Raw genomic sequence first — 19,717 nt, 5'->3', positions numbered from 1 at the left:
GGCTTGGCACAAGTCATGATTACAAAACTTTCATAGTGTACAACACCCAGTTTCAAATTCAGGTTTAAGTGGGACTGTAGGAACAACTTTTGCTTTGGACCAGCTGCATAACCACACTTTGATATGCAGTCAACAAGTCATACCTGTCTCCTCCTATTGCATAATGTTTGTAAAGTTACTTCATCAATACAAAGCCCTTTATAAATAATTTATCACGCGTTCTGGGAACAAAGCAGTTCTTTGCAGGATCTACTTGAGTGATTACTGAAGTTTCTATGGTAAGTGATGTATTTTGGGGTTGAGGTTTTGAAGTATACAAAGTTTCTATTCTTTTTTATTTTTGCAGTGTTTTAGATACTTGGTGATTTGCAAGGTGAGTGCAATGCAGATCCTTTGCACCAGTAAAAGTCAAACACATATAAACCTGCCCAAGGAAAAGATACTTATAGCAGCATGGTCTCTGTCTGCAGAACCTGCATGCAGTGCTTTCAAAAGAGCACTCTTCCTACTGCACAGCTGCACAACAAAGAGTAGCTCATTCATTGTTCAGTGCTACCTTTCTTTCCCCCAGCTTTTACAAGCCAAAAACCAAATTAGAAATCTGGTTCAGACTGCCTTGAATTAATCAGAATCCAAAAACCAAAGAGGCTGCTCAGAGAAACAGCATTTAGGTAAGCAAATGGGATTTACAAGCCCGTGCAGTTTTTGTTGGCTAGTATATATTAAAACTGTAAATAGCAGTCAGCATTAAAATAAAATGCTTTATAACAGCAGTAAATCAAACTTTCAACAGTTTTAGGCAATTGCAACAAAAACTATCAAGAAGATTAGTAATTTTTACAATTAGTACCTATAATTATCATAAGAGAATTTGCAGGGTCCACTAGTCCATCACAAAAATTTATTTTGTTAATTACAGAAAGCTTTTTGTACCCTGGGCAAGACTCTGTATTTGGTTTAGAAGAAATACTTTGGCATAAAATCAGAAAATGTTCATCACTGTTGGTATCTGGCATTTGGAGTTTAAAGCCTCCTGCTAAATCAGTACTGCAAGTTGATATGTATTTCATTTTCTTCAGCATGGTAAAGCTTCTGCCTTCCAGTGACCAGGTTGTGTAGAAAAATCACTTATCTATTCCAGTTCCCATCCACAGGAACACAGATCTGCAGAGCCTTTTCCAAGCATTGGAAGGTTTACTATTTCCTACTAAGGCTAGAAGTAGAAAACCTGAAGTATGGCAAAATAATTCTCAAGCCAAATGAATTTCATTTAAAAATAAATCTTGAAATACATACAGCATTCTAAAGCAGAAATACACTATGTGATTCAGATGTGGCTCATTGCTTTTGGCTCACTGTCCACAGAGGAGAACAAACAGTACCCTCCAGTTGATGGTTTTTCAACCATCACACTTGACCAGTAAGATTTTCTCTTTAAGTTTAGAAAGCACATTCTGAGAAAGCTCTTTCTCTGGATTAACTGGGAATGGCCTGTTAATGAACTGCTGCTGTGCCCCCATCCCAGCCCCTTAAAGAAAAAGTATTTTTGGTTACTCCAGCTTTACCATGGTTAACAATCAGATGTCCTCAGAGCAGGAGTCCCTGGACTTGTTAAACAATAGCCCTTTTTAGATATGTCAAGTTAGATGCAGGAAATAATTCCTAATTATTGGCCCACCAAAAGATCAATCCTTTCAATAACTGTACACATCTTACAAACATTTCAAAGGAAAAGCACATCTATTTGTTAGTGTGAATACCACACTGGTCACATAATAACATATAATGTTCATTGTGTCTATGATGTGACCTTGAATTTCATCAAGTGTTCAAGTCTTCCCCAGAAGCAAGTGCTGAACAGTCAGGATAGTGGAGTACTTAAAAACCTCTTTAGAATAAAAACAAAAGTATGGAGGACAGACACTTTCCCTCTGCTTTTGCTGCCATCCTGCTGGAATCTCCATCCTCTTTCAGTCTCATCCCAACTTTTCTGGTTAAAACTTCTTTTCCAAAACACCCCGGAGTCCAGTTCAGAGGCTTTCAACCTCCCTTTCTAGATTCACATCTTCTTACTGCTCAATTTCTGTTTTTGCAGGTGTGTCTCAATCTCTTGCTTGAAAACAAGCATCCCAAGCTGGCCATGAGAAGCCTCATTCATGGCCTTGGACTGCATGCACATTTTGTACTGCTCTGGAGTCAGCTCGTCCAGACACTGCTTTTCATGCCACAGATGGAAGAGACCCCTGACAGGCGTTCGGATCACCATCAGGTTGCTGTGAAGGTACTTGCGGTACAGATGCACATCTTCACCACCCCAGCCTTTAATGTCCAGGTCAAAGCCACCTGACACAGACAAAATTCAAAATACAACTAGAAATCTGTTAGCAAACTCAGTGCTATTAATTGCACTGCAGCTGTTTTCTGATTCCAGTCAGGCCTTTAAAACACACACACTTTCTGTGAACATTTAACTGCCCGTGTTCAAATATTTCACCTTCAGAGAAAAGTTCTTTATTTGTAATTTTATTTGTAAACAGTGTTTAGATTCTAGTAATTCTGTTACACCTGGGAAAAGCCTGAACATCTAACCCCAGCACTGCTGCAAATTAGTGAGACAGACACATTGGCAAAGGAAAGGGAGGCTGATCATAATTTTCTATGTTTTAGCAAAAAGGCAGGTGTATTGGAATGTATTTTTCTTACCTATGTTGATAAAATCAGATCTGTACTGGCAAGTCATCCCAAAACCAAAGTCTCTCCAAAATCCAGTTTCTTTTTTAATAATCTGCATGGAGGGAAAGGAATATTTATATAGAAGCAGAAATGCTTTCAGAGTGAGCATTCTGACCTGAATGTGGTCAGAAATAGGAGCAACTACCCTTTTATTCTTCCCCATGTGAATCCACAGCTGGTCCTGAACACATTTTTGTAGATATTCGTTGGACATATCTATATATCTGCCATCCCAAAACAGCTGTGTTCTTAGCGATCTTGGATAACCCGCTTGACCCAGAACAATCAGGTTTTGCTCCACCCTGCTGTTGTAGACCAAGTAGAACAATATCACACCTCTGGAGATAATTTCTTTGAAGGCAAAGCATCCTCCAAAATTGTTAGTTTCTGTGGGATTCACACCTGATGTAAGAAACATATTGGTAAACCAGGGAAGCCAGACTTTGCTGTCAGAACAGATGGTGGCATCTGCATTGTGGACCACAAGAGCTCTAGAAGAAAACAGTGGTTCTAATCTGATCACACAATCTACAGCTTTTTGATTACATTGATTTTGAGTAACAAGAATAATTTTCCATTACAGAAAGTGCTATATCCACCTAAAATTGAACTCCAGAAACGCTTGGTGATAGATATATGTCCCATGAAAGCCTTTGTAAAGATGAATGGTCTGCCTTCCTGAGATGGACAATCAAAATATTATTATTACAGGTAGAAAATCAGAGCACTGAGAAACAATGGCTATAATTTTGAAAGGCAGATATCCAAGTACAGATCTCTAAGGTCATAATTCATGCATGTGAGTGACCTAACCCAATCTGGTGAGACATCCAAGAGCTTCAAGGGATAGGCATTTAAATCCTCTGAGCAAGTCAGCAGTACTTCACACTCTTGAATGCCTGGTTAAAAACCTATCCATTAGCAGTTTCTTTAGAAAATCTTGACTTAGTCGTGACAGAATTTCAGAAGATGAGGAAAGAGAACTTCCATTTCTGGTTTTACAAATCCTAGTATTTCTTTTACGAAGAAATGCTCTTCCAAAGTTTTCTCTCCTGATTTATTGTTCATGCTTCCCATTTTTGTTCATAACTCTTGTCACTTCAAATGCTTTTTTAAAAAATTTATTTTACTGCTTGCATTGCTATACATTTCATTTCTCTTCTCATTTCTCCTTTCCTTGAAAAAGCCAAGTCACTGCAGAAGCCAATTAAAAGGAAATAAGATTGAATCTGTCAGGCCTGCACTGTAACAAGAAGTCTCCATCACAATGCCCTTACAGCAAGCTACTCATGTGCATTAGCATTATTATTTCCCATTAGGGCAAGTGGCTGCTGCACAAATCAAATTCTATCCAAGATTTCTGAAGGATTTTTGTTTTTCTCCTCAGCAGCCCAAGTTCCAGGACAGAGAGCTAACACTGTCTTGTTTTATTGGCATAGATCTGGCTTTATGCCTGGCAACTAATGTGGGCTAAAAATACAAAAATATACATAAAAATGGGATTGGCTGTACTTCTTTAAATCAAGAAGCTTTTCTGACATAAGCATCACATTTTATGATTCAATATTAGCTATAAATATTTTCACAATCCTGACAATATACTTTGTGGAATTTATGCTAGCTTGAAAGCTAAACTCTATTTCATTCCCTAAGCACAATTTTTACAAGCTTGAGGATCCCTGACAGGCTCTGAGCAGAGAAAGAAAAGCTTACGTGAATCCCATGGTATGATCAGAACAAGTTTCTTCTGAGAAAAAAACAGTACAAGCAATTTTCCAGACACTTCAGTAAAAGGCTTTCTGGCTATATGTCTCATAACACAGAGAGTAGTTTAAAAAATTACTTTAAAATATTTTGGATTGACTTTTCAAACTCTCATTCTTCATTTTTATAGAGGAACTGTATAAGGTGGGGGTAGTGATGACAGAAGACTGGACTCAGACACCAGGTGATCTTTTTCAACTGTGACTGTCTCTGGGCTCACACCACCTTAATTCATACTTATCCAGAACAACAATAGAAGCTGGGATGCTCTGGGGACAGTGTCCAGCCAGGGACAGGATGAGCCCTAGTGAGTGCAGTGCCTGGCAGTAAGAGAGGCAGATGTGGCAGGTTAGGACCTGGCCCAGAGGAACTGAATGAAGCTGCAGAGTTGACTTATGTTTCAATTTGAAAATTCAGCCACTTAGCAGCACTAGTGGGTAGAGAACTGGAGAGAAGCAAGACTCCCTTCTATCAGGCCTTTAGGCTCAACAACAGTGCAACACCAGAGCACAAGAGAATGGAGAACAGTGTCTGCAGCAGTGCCAGGCAATGGCTTGATCACTAACATTCACTTGAACCTTTAATCTGTGTGCTCTTTCTTCCTCACAACAGCTCCCTTCTCATTCAGGAGACTCCTACATGTCTTAATCATATGCCTTATGGCAATGTTTTTAAAAATACTGCTTTTTTCTCTTGTCAAAATTATGCAGGTGAGATGAAAATCAGTGGAGCTGTGCTGTGTTGTATCAGTGCCAGAATAAAGTGACAGTTCCAAGCATGTGATTTGACTCAGACACTTCAGAAACACACTGTCTGCTCACAGGCAGTTCAGTCATGAACTGTGAGAAGGGAAAGGCCACTGTAAGATGCTCAAGTAAGTGGGGAATAACTGTGACAGCTCCTGGAGTTCTCTTTTTACTGACTGATGTGAGGACAGCTCTGCTTTTTACAAATGTCATGTCTTCAAATGCAAATAGTATTCAGTGACAGGAAGAAATCAGAGCAAGTCAATGATTGTCACCCCAAAATAGCACACCATGGAGGAATTGTTCACTAGTTCTAACAGAGAAGCAGACATTTAAAAAGTTCTTAGTTTCCATGTAAAAACTCCAAAAAGGTTTAAAATAAATGGCACCAATGTACTTCCCAGTGAAAAACACTGCAGAACTCACAGTAAGGTGAGTGTTGTAGTTAATTTTGTCTGTGTGGTGGTCACTGTGCACAAGGAATAGGGAAATGCTATCCAAGAGCATATGTACCTTTAAAAATGCTTTGTTCAAATAGAAGCAGGTATTCAGAGATGCATGTACTTACCAGCTGCTGTTCTAAAGATGGTATGGAATCATGGTGACCATAAATTATACTGGGGTTATACTGGCTGAAGAGAACAGGATAAAATACCTTCTTCCCTGGAAATGACAATAGGTTGTTTTTTTTAAAAAGCTGTATAAAACACACTTGTCTCTTAAAAGGTACAGTCCAGACCTGACCAAATCCAGACAAAATCACACAAGTTTTGCACTAAGCCTATGTTCTTTCCATGAGAATGTGAGGATATAATTAATAAAAAGATCCTGTTCCAGAAAGAACAGGTGCTGAAGGCAAGAGATTCTACACACTGGGAGCAAGAACTGTTACAACTGATTTACAGTTCATTACCAATTCAAAGACAAGAATACTCTGGTGAAGGATTTTACATAATAGGTGGAACCTGTTGAAAGACAATGCACTTCATGAGGAGCAGTACCTGGCTGTGTGTTCAGTCTACAGGAGTTCAAGAATTCAGCTGTGAAGTATATGTCCACATCACAAAAAAAGAGAACAACATTGTTTCCTTTCCAAAATCGAGCACCAACATCTAACCCTTTGCCCCTGGAAAACTCTTCATTCAGCTGGATGAAGGTGAAGTTCTTGAAGTTGGCTGACCTAGAAAGGAAAATATTCAGCAACTTACCCTGTCCATCCAATCTTAATACAAGCTGGGGGTGGGAACCCCATATGAAAGAATTAACAGATTAATAGAAATCTGTAGTATCACATTTCTGAGAGCAACTGGAGGGAAGAGATGTCCTGTTTGACTCTTGAGGATATTTCCTGTCTATGTTCAGAGCTTGACCTGTGTCAAGCACACACTAGCATTCCTGTCACAGACTTTCTTTGGACAGATCTCACAAAAATCCCAACAAGGTTTAGATTCACAAAAATATCTTCAGTGTGCAAATTTCAATTACCTGTGGTTACATTACTGTATCTATACATGGGTCTTCTTCCTACACAGAGAAGACAAGCAAAAGGCTGCAGTGCCACATGATCTTGACAAATACAGCTATGTAACCAAACTTAACAGGGCAGAACTGGCCAAAAGTATCCAGTTCCTTTGTGCTCTACTGAAATTGTCTTCCACCTGCCTTTGGAAGTCAGATTTCAGTCCTAACAGTCAAAACCACTTTCAAAGAACTAAAGAGTTACCAGTGTGTGGGGGGGGAGGGATAAAACCCCAAACAGTTGCACTGAGGTAAATTGAGTTAAAATCTGCTCTGCAGTTCTAAAGACCACTCAGTGGGACTCTGGGTAACACCACTTTTATTTGATACAAAAAGAAAGCTATTTTCTGCAATGCACTTTAGAACCTTTTGGCACAACTATGAGTTTTGAGTTATCAAGTCTCCACTTCACGTAGGATCGCTGTATATGAACAGCACCAGATGTTCAGGTACTTACTTAGAAGTATTTTCAAGTATTGATTTGACTTCATTCATTTGTTCCTTTCCAAAGTAAACTACAGTGAGGTGAATTCGTCCATCCTGCTGAATGCCCATTTCCCTGGAGAAAAGAGATAGATTTGTGACTTGTTCCAGAAGTTACCTTCCTTCAATAACCTACAGCAGCTGGAGAAGGCAGAGTAGGGTGAACCTCAGAGGCATTCCTGGGGACGAGATTCACTGACAGGCATTCTTGTCCTGAGAAAGCTGCTCACTTTCTCCCTTAGAAAAGACAGAAGTCTTTCAGGCAGATAGGTACCAGCTCTCTAAACAGCATTTGTTACATTAATAGGATACTGTTAAAAGAGGCCATCCAGCCCCAGGAAGAATAATCAGGCAGGCAATAACTTCAGCACTCAGAAGAACATGAGAAAGGGGATTTTTATAATATCCTACCTCATAACCTTGAGTTTTTGCAACAGATATTCCAGAGTTCAGATCTTTGGCATTACTAAAACCTAAGTATTAGCAGAGATCAAATATGTAGCTCAAGGGTAAGACCAATCTGAGCAAATGCTAGAACTGTGCCTCACTTGCACTAAGTTTAGTTTGTAAGAGTTCATCTATAATCAGCAGAGAGATCAGCATGACCAGAGGGCGATTTCTACCAGTCTAAAACAAGATAATCAGAGTACTAATCAGAAGGTTAATTTAGACAAGGAGCCTATTTTTAGATGGCTGTAATTAGACAAAACATCCCATTGTTAGAGTAAGTATCTTTTGATAACACAGTCTTTTCTGGGTAGCTATTTAAAGTTACATCTCAGTTCAGTTCTTCCTCTGAACATCATATCTGTGCTGAAAAAGTAATAGTTTAAGAATAACTATGCTGAAAGCTTAAATACATTTCCTTCTTGCCTTTTGTTGCCTTAATATTTTACCTAATGGAGCCTAGCAAAGTGTCTGGGAGCACTGACTCCCCTTTTCCTTTTTTCCCCTTTGCAACTAGTGCATGGCATTCTCATGTTGCCACAATTGTATGTGCCCAGCAAATAGATTGAGACTCTTGAGTCAGGTACATGCAAATCAGAAACCCTGATGACTGGAATATAATTGCTTTTATCGTAATCACTATGCATTAAGCAGTCAAATGCCTTTCAGTCTGTAATCTCAAAAATCACTCTGTGGCACAATGAACTGTTATGTAAAAGTAGCAGTGAGTGAGGTTTTGATAACTATTGTAAATCAAAGGCAACTCCAATGAAGGGGAGAGAGAATGATGCATCTGACTCATCATCAGAAGGCTAATTAATTACTTTATTATACTATACTGTATACATTTCATCTAAACTGAATCTGTCATGCACTCACTCCTGCTCACAACTGCACAGAACTGCACTCATCTCTGATTCTCTCGTGTCTGTCCCGTGACAGTCTCACACACACACCTTCTTGGCCCTGATAGGCCAAGGGAACAAAACATCCTCACTGTGGGTAAACAATCTCCATATTGCATTCTACTTTGGCACAATACAGGCATGGTGAGAGAGAAAAGAATTGTGTTTTCCTTCTTCTCTGCTTGTCTCACAGCTTCTCTCTTTTCAGAGGGCATGCGAATACCACAGATAACTCTTTTAATTGCATCTTACTTTCCTAGGAGGAAGGAAGGAAGGAAGGAAGGAAGGAAGGAAGGAAGGAAGGAAGGAAGGAAGGAAGGAAGGAAGGAAGGAAGGAAGGAAGGAAGGAAGGAAGGAAGGAAGGAAGGAAGGAAGGAAGGAAGGAAGGAAGGAAGGAAGGAAGGAAGGAAGGAAGGAAGGAAGGAAGGAAGGAAGGAAGGAAGGAAGGAAGGAAGGAAGGAAGGAAGGAAGGAAGGAAGGAAGGAAGGAAGGAAGGAAAACCCACCTGAAATTCTGCATGAATTGCCGAAATTTGCTGGCTCTCTTGGCCAACGGCACAATGACATTAATAAGTGTGTCAGCCATATTGACATTTTCATTTTTCACTTTCATTACAGGACCAAATGGCCGGAATAAAACAATCTTCTTGAACTGATGTTTTGCATCTCCTTTGAAAGTCAGCTCATACAAGGTGCCTTTATTTTTTTCTGTACGGTAGATCCCTGCATGAAAACAAAAATGAAGAGATTTTTGTATTAAAGTTGGGCTCCTGGGGGGAAAAAGGGGGAAAGTCTTAAGTTGCTACATCTAAGCTGAAAACACAGCAGAGGCAATGAGATATTTACTTTTATACCAATGCACAGTCCACTATCATTTGGAGGAGGCCATCACTGTAGCAGGGACACAGCCCTGGGTTGAAGGAGCTGTTTGGTATTCTTGCAGGCACATTTCAAGGCTTGGCTGAGTTACAAACCCCTGAAGATTACCAACTGCTCACCCTCAGTATAACCCGGCAGATGTACTGTCCTTATTTTTCAGACTGCTCCAATTGCACACTGCAGACATGCATGGTAATGGGATGCAGAGGGACTGCAAAGGCAGTCTGCCTCTCTGCAACAGAAGGGATTAGGCCATCTCCCAGAAAGGTAATTTCCTGATGAGCACTGGGAGGTTCTCTGGAAAGTCCCCTGATAAAACTTTGCAAACAGGCCCCAGCCATCAACTTCACCCACCTTCAGTCAGGACAAAACTCTCCTGTTACTCAGTTCTCAAGACACTGCTATTTTCTGTATGAATGCCCACTCCTGGTCAAGTAATGGTCTGCAAGGATAACACTACAGTTTGTCAGAGCTAGACCAGGATACTTAATTCATACAATCATGTATTTATTTTCTGTATGGAAGAAACTTTTGACATACTTGATGGCTGAAATTGCTCTGGTTCATGCTGAGAGCCAGCATGAACTGTAAAAGCGTTGATCATGCCCCACCAAAATACTATAATATCCTAAATGAGATCAAATTGGCAAAAAGGCTATAGATTTTACCCACTGTAAATGATACTTCAGTCCCTACAGTGTATACTGAAATAAAGCTTTTTCACTGGAAATCCATTAGGTTTAAGAAAGAAAAATTAATGCTAATTCCAACCAGTCATTAAGCCACTGTAAACATCTTAACAACTTAATCAGTACAAGAGTATAATTGCAATGCCTTCCATCTCTTGCAGAAGTTAAAGAGACAAGCACACATGTCTTGAAAAAAACTCCTCCTCTTAACTTGCTTTTCTTTTCTTTCTTCTTTTTTTTTTTTTCCTCTCCATCTGGCTAGGAAGCATAGCTTCTTCTGGTTATGAAAAACAAGACCAAAATAAGGCTTGCTTTTTAAAAAATTTTGGTTATTCCCTGATGTGTAACATTGCTGGGCATCTGACCCATAGGCGTCAGCTCTGTCTGTATTTCTTGTGAAAGTCTGGGTCAAAGTTTTCTTCAAAGAGCAGTGACATAATCTCTTCATCTTGTATTGCAGCTTTTACATTGGTATAATCAAAAAACTAATTAGGTGTGATTTTATCTGGAGAGAGTTCTGTGGGCGGTCTTATCTTCACTATCATTCTATAAGTCTTTTATTCTTAATGAACACTTTAGCTGGTTAATAATATATGCAGATTTGCTGATCTGTTATTCACTTCATGTTTTATTTTTAATATAAGCTGATTCACCAAATGCTCCAATCCTCCTTCTAGCATAGTAAATGAATCTAGGGAGATAGGAGCTCCATAATTCTTTTGCTGCTAATCTTTCAGCATTGTGCCCTTGACTCCTCCTAGCTTTTTTCATAAAGTCTGCCCAAGCTGCAGACCATGAACTACATCTGTTACTGAATGGAGCTCTGACCACTCCAGCTGTTCGTCTCTGCATGGTCACATGTAGGATGGCCTTGGGACAGCCTGCGTTTCAAAGGACAAGTCTGGACTCTTCAGATTTTCAGTCTTCAAATTGTTTATTATTTCTTATCTACAAAATTTTCTTCCAGCCCGACAGAGGTCTGACCAGCAAGGCAGCCAAGGGCACTCTGACCTCTCACTGGGCGGGTGTCTATTTTTGTACTAAAAACTACGTACATCATATTTACCTTTATTTCCCAACACCTTTCACCCATATTAGCAAGTGCACCTTCATCAAGGACCAATCCCAAAGTGCCAACATAACCACAGAAAATGAATGACAAGAAGAAGAAAGAAGAAGGACAAGACACGCCCTGGTCCCTCCATCTTGTCTCCATAACCCCCCCTCTACCAAAATCCCAAAATCTACATTTTCACCCTGTAAATACTTCATTCTTACACCATTCATTCCCAAGTGATTCTCCTGTCCTCAAACAGGTGGCACATCCCTTGCAGGGTCAAAATCCAACCACCAGACGCTTCTGGCAACATTCTAGGATTTCTGAGCTCCCCAAGGGTTGTCTCAGTAACTCTGGACATCTGGAGTGATGTGCTGAGTTCCCACAGAGCTCTTCTGAATAATGGCTTAATAGTCCCTTGATTTCCTCCTCCTGGTGGCCAGAGAATAGAAATCTGGGCCTTTGAACCCTGCTCACCCATTTATTCTTACAGAAAGCCTGCTGATGATCTGAGTGCATTGTTGGATGCACTCATTTGCTCAGGCAGTTTTTGAACACAGGTTTTACCACAGATGTTTGTGTTTGAAAGTTTAAGGCAACCTTCTGACATTCAGATAAACAAAATTCTAAATTAAATCTGATTTTCATTCCCTTTAGAGATAAATTGATAGGACTGTTTCATATGTTTGACATAGTGAACTGACATTTTTTCATAATAAAAAAGTTCTAAATTAAATTAACAAATCTAATAGTATCTACCACACAATATTTCAGCTTTTGCTTTTACATTCTCTTCTACCTACCCCAGCCAAGAAACAGTGACCCCACAAATTCCACTTCCCTGGAGAGATGTAATATCCAATAAAGGAAACCTTGCCAAATAAGAAGTAGCTTAAAGATGAATGCAAATTTGGGACCTGATTGGGGTCCCTCATAGGGCTATACATACAGAGGCTGCTTCTAAATCTGTAGTTTTGTTCTTGTTTAGTACCTCTGCTATGGCTGAAAACAAGTAGTTTAGGTGCAGGCATTTGTACAAAATGGTAATCCAAGAATTTATAATCCCAACATTTTATACTGAAGAGAACTGTATGCAAGTTTAATGCCTCTAATTAAATATGGCTATTCTTCATGAATATTTAAACTATTTGTTTTTAATTTTAAAAAATGTTCTTTCCTTTTAAAGTATCTTCTTTTTAGAAGCAGAAAACAAAGTGATTTGCCCAAGGGCAGGCAGTGAGCCTTGGAAATGAGTCTGAATGTCTTGAGTCACTCTGGCAACTCACCCAGCAGAACATCCTGCCTTTTACAAATGTTTTCCATTTCCAAAGGCTCTACTTTATTTGTGCCACCAGGACTTTCTATGTGATTCAGGAAGATGTGTCAAACAACCTCAATTCTGAGACATGAACTATGAGGAGAGGAAAAAAGTAGTCTCAAAAAAGTAAACAAAACCCCCTTTTCCTTAAAAGATTGCTTCTGAAATGAAAGCCTTGGAAAGGCCAGATATTAAATTGGGATAAAAGAAGGTTAATTGATCACCTATTGCTTCCATTACAGCATATATGTTTCAGAATATGCACCATTTCTTTGAGAGGCAGAGAGAAAAGTCAAAGCCTTTGGAAACCCAGTGTAAAAAGTAAACAGAAGCTCTGTGTCAGCAGATAGAATGGCCCTAAGATGAAGGGAAAGAACAATTGAGAAGCAAAAATGGCCTGGGCTGAAGAACTGATGAAAGAGCAGTAAGTCTCCAGTCTTCAGAGCAGCAATTCCCAGAGCTCTCTAAAGAAATGGAAAACACCTGATGTCTACTCAGCAGGGCAGGCAAACAACTGCCAGCTATATGGATCTACATGAAATGTGTAACTAGCAAACAGCCACACATTCATAACAAAATGCTGTTGAGTGGATGACAATTCTAGTCTCAGTTCTACAGACTACAGGCTTCAAGTCTCCTAGTGTCTCCAGAAACACTCCCTGGACTCATGTTCATTAGTTCCCTTCTGTTAGATGATGTAGGAGCCACTATGAGGATTTATCAGGATTTGTTGTCCTCGTTTTAACTCAGTGCTACAATGGTGTTCCCACTTCACATGCAGTAAAATACAGCATCTTATCCTTTGATGAAAAGCATCATTCCTTTGTCCCAGTAAGCAGCCATGGCAAAATTCCATCAGATAGACCACTACCAGTAGCTGCCCATTTGAGGAAGCAAAGCTACTCCTTTTTCCTTTGCCTCTGAGACCTTGATTAAAATTCCAGTCACTAGACAGCTCCATACTTCAAGTAGGAAAACTTTTGATCCAGCATATTTGAAGGTGTTATGGCAGGGCATTTCTTAAAAATCCAGGGATTTTCTGGAGCTATTCACATTAGGAAAGAATATCATCAGGCAGTGATTCCATTCACTTATGGAACACACTACTGAGGCTTGTCAGTCTCCGAATTATCATCTCCATCTCTGAGAAAATGAGCAACTCCCAGATCTATTTGGTGCTGCTGCTATTTACATAAATTAATGACTGGACCTGTTATCCTGCTTTCTGAGCAAGTGGCTTTCTACTGAAAACAGAACAGTCCTTTGCCGGCTTATAATACACAGAAATTTCTTTTTTTTCCCCATGCTGTTTCTTACTGACTCCCCTTGGCAGAAAGCTAGTGAACTTGGTTCATAAGTGGGAGGAATAAAGGGGAGAAGGGAGCATTATAGCAGCTGAACAGTCCGAGTGCCTCTGTCAGGAGAGAAGCTAAGCAGAGAAGCAGCCAGATGGATACATCTCAAGCTCCAGGGAGAAGGTGTGGCTCCCTTGGTTTTGATTAAGGGGGGGGGGGAAATGGAAAATTCCACTACGTGTCAACTATTGCTCTGGAGGGAGAACTGAGAATCCTATCCAAATTTCATGTAACAGCAAATCTGCTGAGGAGTTTAACTCCGATGTAAGGTACTAGGGTCATAGTCTAATTTCCTAAGTTACTCTGTCTAGAAACTGCAGAGAATGCAACACTAATTTTAAGATGCCAGAGAGACAAAACATTTCTCCTTTAATGCAAGAAATGTTTGAAGAAACATTTCCCCTCTGCAAAGACAAGAATAAATGCACAAAATTTAAAAAAGGAAGAGATACAGACCCCAGCTGAGTTTATTGCCACACACCACCACCCTGCCTAACAATGAACTAGTACTGAAAAAGTGATAGCAGGTGCCAGGATCCACAAGAAAAGAAAAATCCACACAGGAGGCCGAGAAAACAAGATTACTGTGCACAACTCTATCTTCTAGCTAGACTCAGGATCAGAAACACACTTGAGCAAAGCTGGTGTCAAAGGCGTTTCTAAGTAGAGCAGAAACAAGGACGCAAATCCCACATACTGACAGCAGCAGTTCAGATTTTAAATCCTGTCTCTGACCCTGATTACCTGATTTTCATTTCAGCACATGTCTCCACCTGAACAACTTTAAGATGAGAGCTGTAGCCCCACATTTAACATGAGAGGCACACAGTTTTGTGTGCTGTTATTGCTTAAGCAGCTGGAAAACACTTAGAGGGTTAGTGCTATTACTTTCAGTGCAAATCTGGGCACTCCCAGAAATATCCGGCTGCCCATGGCAGTTCCAGAAAATGAAAACAGCTGGCTTGGTGGCTGGGTTCAGTGGACTCATGGTTGCTGTGTTGCTGGACTTATACTAAGTTGCTGGAAGCTGACATAGAATCCAGCTTATTACTCATTGTGTAGGCAGTAGCACCTGCAGAGCACTGTTTCCAAAACAAGTACAGAGTCCAAACTATACTTGAAATGCAGAACTGGAACAGATAATTCAGTCCTCCCTACACATACTGAAGTTACACAGAGCAATGGATTTGTCCTTTGATTGGCAGTTTCTGCCATTCTTGGGAGAATAAAGTTGGGGGGAAAAAAGAGTGACAAGAAGTCACAGAGATGTCCAAAGGGATTTGGCAGGGAAGTTTTCTGCCACGTCTCTTTGTTTCCAGCCCCAGTACATGGATCACTGCATTGGCAAACAGATCAGTCTGCACTGATGAGTGAGAATTAGAATTTGTTCCCTTGAACCTGCAGAAGTAAGGACCTGCCTCACAGGGGGTGACATAAGGAAGGTTCCTTGAGCTCAGACTGAGCTGTGCAGAGGCCTCCAGTTTCTTGAGCTCTAAATCATGTGAAAGACTTCCTCCCTCTGGAGAATTTCACCATGGTATAAGAAAGCTAGTAAGACCATTAGTGCATGAAGAACCTCCACAGAGCCAGCACTAGCATGCATCTCTTCCCCGCATCTTTCTGCACTTGTTGCCTGAGCACAGCACTGGTACCTTGTCAAAGTCTCTTACTTATGCATAAAGGCAGGCTCACAGCTTAACTGATATTAAGCAATGTGTTTCAGGAAACATCTCCTTTCTCGTCACCTTCTCAGACGGAAAAGGTGGTGCCAAACAGTCATACCTGCTTGTTCAGCACCTATAAAAACTGTAGAAACATATTTTGAAAATATAAACTAAACAACAAACAGAAAGGAGGAGAATGGCAGCATGGATTTGAACTGCAGTTGCCAGTGTTAACTCTGGAAATAGATCTGGGATTGCAGTCTGGTCAGTCACTCCTTGCTTTGTCAGTTTTGAGGCAAACACATGACTAGAGAGCTGTGAGAACACATTGGTGTCACTATAGGACACAAAGTTGTCACCGGGTCCTGTTCCCCAGGAAAGCTGCCATTTTGCAATAGTGCCTGAGACAGCATCACTAGGTCACAGCACTGACACCATCCCAGACATCTGTGCTCTGACACGGCTCCCATCTCCCTCAGCAACTCAGCCACCCAGAACTCCTCCCCAGCACTGTGTGGACCTGCTCTCTGCATACGAACCTTCCACAAAGTCGGAGGCTGTGTATAGGCGGGGTTTTGCTTTGCTGACCCCGTCTGGCTTGTTCAGGCTCCCCACTGCTAACTCGATCACCTCTGTCAACTCATCTCGCTTGTCCTTCCTTACGGGCTTCTCCTCCGGGTGCCGTGTCAGCCCTGTCTCCAGCTGGTAAACCTTCTGGAGGGTGAAGCTCTCAAAGGGCACTGCCGCGTACTCTGTGGACAGCTTAACACCGCTGTGCACCTCTGCTTTGTCTACTTGGGAACGCAGGAAGGCCAACAGGTTGGCCTGGGCCTTCTCTGGCTTACTGTGGTCAAGATGAATGTCCAAGGGGGCTGGGTACTGGTTCTGCATGTTCTTAAGCTGCTCGGTCCTACCCTGGAGCTCAGCCTTCAACTGGGCAATTTGTTTCTTCAAGCTGATGATGTAATTGCGGTGCTGCTCCTCTCGCTCTTGCAGAATGGCTTCATATCCCTCCTTCACAGTTGGACTGTGCACCCTGGGCAAGGCAAGCTGCTGGTTGTCACCCTTGGGTGTGCAAGCCAACATATAAAAAATAGACACTGAGCAACAGGCCACCACCAGCAGGCCTATAAGTCGGGGAAGAAATAGAATAAATCCTCGTCGGAGCATCATATCTCAAAAAAGCAGAGTCTAACCCCACATATGCAACAGTTCTTATATCCATGCAGTGCCACAGAGGCCTCTGGTCTTGGAGTACTCTTACACAGATACATGTATGTGCAGGAACTGGTTTGTCAGCTCTCTTGAAATGTGTGTTCTGCCTCTATATGGAGCTCTCTCTGGTGTGTACTCAGCAGGACCAAAAGACAAGTTGTGAAGCAAACAGGACACGTCCTGATCCTCATGGCAACACCTATGTTGTTGCAATATGATCAGATGGGGGCTGATGGAGCCTGAGGACCTGAAAGATAAATGACAAAGACAGACAAATTAGAATTTGGTCATTCAGTCCAGACCATTTAGCGTGTTCTATTTTAGCTTGTTTCTCAGCTGCTCTAGCAGATCTCAAAGCTGTGAAGTGCTTGAGCTAAGACCCTAAAGGTGCCAAGATCCTTATGTGAAAAATCCCATATGTATCCCTTTCATTGTTAATAACATGGCTTGGCCCATTGCCCATGGGAAACTAGTCCAGGCCTCAAAGACTCCCATGCTTCACCATAACTTGGAAGAGTCTAGTGGTCGGATGCTAAAATGCTCGGTTCATCCAGGCATTGATGGCCCTTCAGGTGTTCTCAAATCTTGGAGTGTTCACTCAAGTTTTGAAAGGAAGGCACTCAGTCCCACAGCTACCACATACATTTTAGCTTCCAGGGAGATTTTTTCAAAAATGCCACATGACAAATATAGTTCATTCAAACATATGAAGCCTGACCTGGAGTAGAAATCTGATAACCAGAAATCTAAAAACTGTTATCAAGGCCAATTACTACAACTATCATTGTCTGACACATATCCTACCAGATGCTCCCATAAAAACCAGATAATAAGGAAGAGGACATATTCTAGGAACACTCAGACCAATTTTACCCAAACTCAACAGAAGCTTTGTTGCAATTTTGAAACTGTCATCATTGCACATTTTTTTAACATTTCAAGACCCTCTTCTGTTTCTTATAACATTATGAAGATCTTTGAAAAAATGTACAGTAAGACCATGTTTTCCAGTCTGCCTAGGACTATAGACCACAGAGAAGGTGGAACTGGGAACATTATAATTTTTAATAAAACTTCTTCAAGTATATATAGATAAGGGAAAAAAATTAGATTATTGAAATTGAATATTGATGTAGCTATAAGCTACATTAAAACAATTGTGCTGAGAACATTACCAGAGAGATTTTCAAGTCCCTTGGGTTTGACTCAAATCCATGCTGGTGCAAGGAACTTCATCATTTACCCTGTACACTTAGGTATCAAGGCTGAGTGACATCCTACATTACACATTGTTAGACATAAACACAATCAAATTAACCCCTTGGTGCTCTCCGCTTGGATGCATGCATGACATCATTACACTCTTTTGACAGAGAGTCACAGTCCTTTTAGGCATAAATCCTTGCTGGCACACCCTTAAGCAAAAGCAGTTTGACTAAGAATAAGACTTTCAGAGTTATTTTCAGTTATTTCTAGTCTTGAATCAAAGTCTTATGTAGGACTTCTTATAAAACTGCTCTGTGGCTTCCCCCCTCCTGCCCTCCCCCCCATCTTGATTGACTGTTACTCCATATGCAGCAGTTACACAGAGATATTTCTGATGTTTGGACTGTTATTATTTTATCAGTTTGCGGAGCTTCTGGGGAAAATCCCAACTTTGAGCAGGAATTGAGGGGGCTAGAATGAGCCATAAAAATAGTACTGTATTTTTTTCAAAGTAATGCTAAATTACTTTTATAGCATTTCTAGGATTCTCCAGAAAATGTCAGCATTTTCAAAGAAAGATTTGCTGATTTTCAAGAAAATATTCAAGCAGCAGGAGAAAAGGACGGGATGAAGTTGGCACCCTTACCTTTTTGATGTGATTTCTTTGGAACATCTTGGTCTGCTACAGCTTCTTCTCAGCTTGCCAAAACCATTGCCTGTTTATCTCCCTTCTCATGCCTTTCCCAGAAAATGAGTATACTATGAAAAGTGCTGTCAACCTCAGAACACCTCTTCATTGCTTTCACATTTGTCAGCTGCCTACATCTTCAGCCTGTCTCTCGTGTGGTGAAAGGCTGTAGTGGAGACGCTTCCTATGGATGCACTAAAAATGTTGGCCTCCTGCAATGTAAAGGAGCTTGTCAAAGCAGGGAAAATTAATCTGGGCATTTCTAACTGTACAACAGATCTGGCTAGAAGACTGTAAGAAGGTAGTGTGCAGGGAGACAGGGTCAGGAAGTGGTGAGATGTAGTACATAAAACACTGCTGTGCTTGTATGCTTCCCTTCACACAATTAGTCCATTGACTGAATTGGCAGAAGCTGAACATCAGTGAAAGGATTAGTTGTACTAACATGGTATAAACTGAAATTACATCTCAATGGCTTAGATAAACACACTATTTGATTTCTATAAGCAGCTACAGACTTGAGTTCTGGTCAAAGAGCTCTTCAAACATTGACCTTAGGATATATATGTATATAGATAACCATCTTCACTAAAATGTAGTATCTCTCTCTTCAGGGTACTATCTCTTTTCTATATAGTTTTCTGGTTTGAAATCTCTGCCATCAAAGATGCATCTTTATAAACATTTCAGAACAGTAAATTAGCAGAGCTACTTTGTCCTTTGAAACACCATTTTCATAGTAAGGAATTGAGACTATGGGGACTTTAACCTTCTTCTCAGGATTTTACCATTATGACTGTAGACATCCTGACAAGAAGCTTTCATTGCTTGCACTCTGGATCTGTCTTACTAAATTGTACTGGTAGCTTCAGTGGCATTGCCTTACGGTGACTGACATTTAAATATACAGCTGCTTCTGTACTACTATCTCATGGACATGCTTGTGAAAGCAGTCCCTATCCAGGTCAGTGCCAAAAAAAGCAGATTACTTTAAATCAACACCAAAGGTGGTCACAGCTAAGGCATGTCAGCTGCATAGGCAAGTACCAGA

The 19,717-nt window shown here is 40.7% G+C and overlaps 1 protein-coding gene across 1 annotated transcript; it reads right to left on the bottom strand.

Moving 5' to 3' along the window:
• Positions 1 to 1,884: 1,884 nt before the first annotated feature.
• CSGALNACT1 (chondroitin sulfate N-acetylgalactosaminyltransferase 1) lies at positions 1,885 to 18,737 on the bottom strand. Its single transcript, XM_058803992.1, has 8 exons — positions 18,625 to 18,737; positions 16,097 to 17,019; positions 9,102 to 9,318; positions 7,219 to 7,320; positions 6,245 to 6,423; positions 5,812 to 5,906; positions 2,704 to 2,785; positions 1,885 to 2,343 (listed from the first exon to the last, which is right to left on the bottom strand). Exons 2-8 carry the CDS (start codon positions 16,728 to 16,730, stop codon positions 2,060 to 2,062), a joined length of 1,593 nt encoding a protein of 530 aa, XP_058659975.1. The 5' UTR covers positions 16,731 to 17,019; positions 18,625 to 18,737; the 3' UTR covers positions 1,885 to 2,059.
• Between the last annotated feature and the right edge of the window lie 980 nt (positions 18,738 to 19,717).

The sequence above is a fragment of the Ammospiza caudacuta genome, chromosome 4 (genome assembly GCF_027887145.1).
Source record: "Ammospiza caudacuta isolate bAmmCau1 chromosome 4, bAmmCau1.pri, whole genome shotgun sequence".
Taxonomy (NCBI): Eukaryota; Metazoa; Chordata; class Aves; order Passeriformes; family Passerellidae; genus Ammospiza; species Ammospiza caudacuta.
This window is presented reverse-complemented; position numbering and strand designations above follow the sequence as displayed.

Bases quoted from the DNA above. Each gene is read 5' to 3' on its own strand.
- CSGALNACT1 (XM_058803992.1), bottom strand. From the start codon at position 16,730: ATGATGCTCCGACGAGGATTTATTCTATTTCTTCCCCGACTTATAGGC. The intron at 9,319-16,096 runs GTTCGTATGCAG...GTTTTCATGCAG, and splicing joins AGCCTCCGACTTTGTGGAAG to GGATCTACCGTACAGAAAAA. The intron at 5,907-6,244 runs GTACTGCTCCTC...TGTCATTTCCAG, and splicing joins TAGACTGAACACACAGCCAG to GGAAGAAGGTATTTTATCCT.